The sequence below is a fragment of the Gavialis gangeticus genome, unplaced genomic scaffold (genome assembly GCF_001723915.1).
Source record: "Gavialis gangeticus isolate Ggan-Ray unplaced genomic scaffold, GavGan_comp1, whole genome shotgun sequence".
Lineage (NCBI taxonomy): Eukaryota > Metazoa > Chordata > Crocodylia > Gavialidae > Gavialis > Gavialis gangeticus.
Genome location: NW_017729025.1, coordinates 150,196,236 through 150,201,598, shown reverse-complemented (window position 1 = coordinate 150,201,598; position 5,363 = coordinate 150,196,236). Strand labels below are relative to the sequence as shown.

Sequence of the window (5,363 nt, the reverse complement as noted above, 5' to 3'; positions counted from 1 at the left end):
CCCCGGTTCAGCGATTGGTTGCAGGGGGACCACGGGTTCCTCCCCAGACCCAGGAGGCACCAGTCACTGAGCTGGGCGATGCAGGGCGCAGGGCCCTGGCATGCTCCCTAGTGGATTTGGAAGTGGACTGGAAGTGCTTCTGGTCCACTTCTGGGTCTGCTGCCAGTGTGCTAAGGAGGCTGCTATGCTCCTGTGGGATACTCCATACACCCCAGCATCTCAGCATCCACGAGCCTCTGGTACCTTGAGGTATGTAGAAAAAACATTTAAAGCTGTGTCTATGTCCAAATCACCAAATCTTTCTGAATCTCTTTGAATCGATTCGGAGGGTTCCGATTTGATTTGGAGAGATTAAAGGGTGTCCTGATTTGATTTGGATTTGGAGATTTGGCCACTGAATCTAGCCAAATCTCTGCCGAATCGAATCAGGGACCGAAGCTTTGCACAGCCCTACAATTCAACAGCAAAAGATAGTATGTGATTTGAGACGTTTTATTAAAAATTTCAACTGAAAACAGACATAATGGGCCAAGTTTGATGCAGATTTCAGTATCATGCAAGCTTAGGCAGGCTGTTAAACTTGGGTGTAAAACAGGTTATGTTTTGGTCCTTAAAGTCATAATTATCAAAAGTGACTATATTGTGACTTCTGAGAGACCACAATATTTCCCTGTACCCAGAACAAGTAATTCAGTGTGGTGTTTCAGAAACCACAGTGGTAGCTGCTGATATGATTTGATTTTCCAATGTCAGACAACGCCATGGTTCACAAAAGGACATATTTTTGCCTCATTAATACGTGCAACTTTATACAAGATTGTTTTTGGCTGGCTTTATCTTACTATTTGATAATTGCTATAATTCTTTACCAGTTATATCAGTTACAATTTACTTTCTTAGAAATTGCTGCTGTTTACTTAGCATTGTTATACTGGATTTGGTGAGAATATTAATTAGGATTTTTCACTGTGCCATATGGTTGGAAATTATCTTGTGGCCTTTTTTTTTCAATGTACTGCATTCTACAGCTGTTTTCTGCCTCTACTCCTCTTGAAATCAATAAATCAATAATAATCAGAATTTATGGAAATATTTGACAAATTGTTTTCTGCAGCACTGTTTATTTACCTGTGCTGTACTTCTCATAGTGCTAATAAAGTACTTGAATTTTTAAAGAACTGTAATAAGGACAGGGTTCTTTCTCACTTCTAGTCTCTTGGTTTGAAAACAGATAAAATGTAAGACTTCATTCTCCCCTCAATCCTTCCCCACTCCTCTTCCACCACCAGTTGCTGAAACTAATTTACCATATATAAACAGAATTCACTGAATACAGAACTAACTAGAAAGGATACATGCTTTAGGACAACACCTATTGAAAGATTGTATTTCTATCCACTGAGAAGTGAAATGCAATAAAAAGTCAAGCTACGAAAATAATAAATCTCTGAATAATAAACTGACCTATTTACAAAAACTCATTGTTCTTGTTTGTATTGTTCATCATACAATGGAACCTTCTTAAACACATTCCTGATGTAAAAAAATTCTTCTAAGCAGCAAGGAAAAGTGTTTTCCAAATTGCACAGGACTGACTGACTTTTTATAGGGAGAAGCAAATGCCTATTTTCACTCTGGATAGATATATATGCAAATATACAGCACTGGGAGTGAACTGCACATGAGGAGAAGAATCCCTCTATGAAGGCTATGCATATGTTCAACTACTAAGCACTGAACACTTTTCATTTCATGCTCTTATACGTTCCCTGATGGTGCATAACTGCTGGCTTCTGGTATTCTTGGACTCTTCATGTTTCCAAGAGAAAATCTGTGCACATCAGCACAACTACCATTTCTCAAGAGAGATGAGATTCCCAAACATAAAAGGCTCCATTCCACATCCTGGATAAAAATATTTTTTTACGTGCTGGAAAAACTGATATTGTGTGGAAAAACCTCAAAAAACACTCAAAAGTTCCGTAAATTGTATTGATTCCAGAATCTTCAATACCTGAGAAAAATGAGTCTGTTCCTCCTTACTGGTCACTCTGAATTCTTACCCTAGAAAAGTCTTTTAGAAACTAATACTCCTCCCAGAATGCAAATACTCTTGGCCAGCCCCTAGGAAAGTCAGAGCATCTTCTGTTTACCTGTGCACCTGCAAAGGGAAGCTAAACATTCTGCAACCCCACCTTTCCTGTACCTTGTGAAACAATCTGGGAACTGAGCCAAAGTCACCTCTACTATATAAGACTCATAAACAGACAGGTGGTTCTGCAGAAGCCAGCAGTTCGGTACTTGCTACCGAGCTCCAATGAAGATGAGCAATGGCAGCTGGTTACGAATACCACTATGGATACCACTATTGGTGATTGCCTTTACACATAACAAAGGTAGGAGGCTTTTGCTTTTTAGAATCCTCTTAAGTTCTAATTTGCTTCACAATTTGTAAAAGAAAACAAAAACCCCTCAGCAGTTTAGCTTTGCTTTGTGAAGTTAATAGGCTTTTATTTTTAAATAAGATTTCCTTGTCTATACCTATTACCTTCCTTCCTAATTGTGATTTGGTAATTTCCTACTGTCCCAAGCCCAGCAAAAGGAATGGGACAAGTTAAAAACAAAACAAAACAAAACATGGGCAATAGGGTTGCACCAACACACATGAGTAAAATTTAGACAACTAGTTATTCCCTCTGGTCATTTTTACCTGTTTAAATAATTTAGATTTTGCTGGGGGGGGTGGTTTAACAAATGTGAAATTTGAAACTTGATTAAAAACTTGGCACGCTAATAACATAGACTGAAAGCCTTAGGTTATACCTGGTTTTGCCTCATTGCTATGCTAATACTTCTGGTTTAGGACCTTATATTCAGTCTTCTCTTTTCCACTCCATCAGTTCAAGATGTTTTCAAATTCCAACTCTTGGCAGAAGAATTGATACCAATGTTATGCTCATCACTAGTTCACAAAATAGAGCTCAGATAGATACAGTGATACTTTTAACTTCTTATACTCTAACTTTCTGTGGAGTAGTGTACATAGCTTGTGCCTACATAAATAACCAACCACACCCCTATTCCCTTTACACCTTTTTCCAATAACCAGAACACAGTCACGCATCTGAATAATCATACTGAAAATTAATTTCTAACTAGGAACAAGCCTTATTCTTATAGTCATGACAGCAATTGTCATAAATAAATGTGGTTGTAACAGAGCAGTTGTAGAGTACACAGAACACAAAACAATGAGGGAACCTATTTGTCATTTGAACTATAAATTTGATTTAGTATTGTGGTTCACCTTTGCTGAAAGTCTTCCTGGGATGGATAGAACTGGTGGAGAGTATAATATAGACATGACGGATGCCAAAAGTCTAGTCATAATGAAACACTCTTCTGGAACAAATAAGTATCAGAATCAAGGGCTTAATTCCTGCCCAATACCAATCTTTAAATCCACTTTAAAATCCTTCAGAAGCTGAAACTGGAGTGAGCTTCTCAGGAAAGATCATCTGAATTTTACTGTCAGCTTTTAACTATCTCCCTGCCAGTAAGTGTGTTACTCCCGTTATTATCCGTCATTATGACCATTTGAGACTTTTTGTAAATATGGCAACACCAGGACAATGTTCTTGACCACAAAGCTAAAAATATTTATGGAGGAGACCCAAATATAATGTAAAAAAAGAAGAGATTTTACAGTTTAAAAAGCCAAGGAAGTTTTATAAATAAAAAGGAAAAAAAAAATCTGGAAGATGTTTGAAAGAGAGAAAAATCATAGAAATCATAGAAAATGAGGGTTGGAAGGGACCTCAGGAGGTCATCTAGTCCAATGCCCTGCTCAAGGCAGGACCACCCCCAACTGTAACATCACAGCCAAAGCTTTGTCCAGCTGGGGCTCAAAAACTTCCAAGAATGGAGCTTCCACCACCTCTCTGGGTAACTTGTCCTAAGTGCTTAGATGAGACAGTTTCAGATTTCCCCATGGCATGGGTGACTCAAATTCCTTCCCTGGTTACTCATGAAAACAACTTCAAAGCATGTGTTTAGCTGACTGTTTGATCTTATTTTCACTGATTTAAAGCTGAAACAACTCTGTTGAACTCAGTGGAGCTAAGCCCAGTCTATTTATCCATTTTAAAAAATGTACTTTCTTCTAATTCTTTTTGGGTTGACAGTATGAACATGATTGTGGAAAATGACAGGTTATTGGGATATTTTTGTTGCCTCGTCAGTTTGAGTTTGTGCACTGATTACACTGGCTTCTAATGTAGCTGAATCCAAAACATCAGATTATTTCTTCTCGTTGACATGAGTTTTAACAAAGCTCTCCCACTCCTGACTTTGAAAGCTTGGATCAGAAATGGACAGAACTTGCTTTGTATGTTGTAAGCTGGAGTTTTAAATTCAAAGTGCTGGGGAATTTTTTAGTTGTATCATTTGTTTAAATGCCTCAGAAGTCTCAGATAATAAAATAGTCGGGGTTAAGTTCCAGGCTAACTTCTATTAAAAAGTAGTGCTATTACACTGTAATTCACCAAGAGGTAAATTGTGAAAATAATGATCCCTTCTAATGGGCAAGGAAGTACAGAGTGGCATACCCCAAACACAGTGCTGGAAATGTTCTGTGTCATGGAACACAAACAGAAGGCCTCCTAGGGTTGGAAAGTTAAAAACCAGTAATGCGCCCTTTAAAATGATGTGGTATGCACTCCTCCAGTGCCAGCCTTAGATGCCCTCTGCTCCACTCAGGTCAGCCTTGCCCTTGTGAGATGAATAGTAGCCCTGATGGTACATATCCATTGTTTGCAACAAGGAACTAGGGAGCTAGGATTCTAGGTTGTGTAGGCACCGGAGTCTGCCTTCACTATTCAGCATTTGCATTAAGCAATGCCTTTTTTTAACCAGAGGCTTTACGTTTTGAGGTTATGTTCAATGGAACAAAAGGGAGTTTTAGATATGACTTCTGTCACTGGTGCAAAAAGTTGACAACTTCATAGGTTTCTATTGATCAGTACAATTGATCTCTGCTGCCTCTGGTTACTGCTGTTCTTCTGCAATTTATTAGTACTGATACCTGAAATTGTATATCATAAGCCAACTTCTTCTGTCAGAAACAGAGTGTAGAGCTGGGCCCTCTAGCATTAAATGGGGTTTTCCAGTTTGAATGAGCCTTTGCATAATCTCCTAGTATATGCTTTTGTTATTTTTCTGGTGTCATAAATGTATGCTTGGCCTTACAAATACTTAAATCTTATAAATTCAGAATTCTAATATTATAAAAGCCTCATTCTGTCTGTCTCTCTGTCCGTAATGCTTTATTTGCACTCTGATTGGCTGCTCCCTGCAGGTAACAT

At 38.4% G+C, this 5,363-nt stretch overlaps 1 protein-coding gene across 1 annotated transcript in view; it reads left to right on the top strand.

Moving 5' to 3' along the window:
- Nucleotides 1-2,298: 2,298 nt before the first annotated feature.
- The window catches only part of MUC5AC (mucin 5AC, oligomeric mucus/gel-forming), a 61,113-nt gene continuing 58,048 nt past the window's right edge, over nt 2,299-5,363 (top strand). Inside the window, exon 1 of the mRNA XM_019519987.1 lies at nt 2,299-2,396. Coding sequence (XP_019375532.1) covers nt 2,318-2,396 — 79 coding nt within the window. The 5' untranslated portion in view covers nt 2,299-2,317. The remainder of the gene's footprint in view (nt 2,397-5,363) is intronic.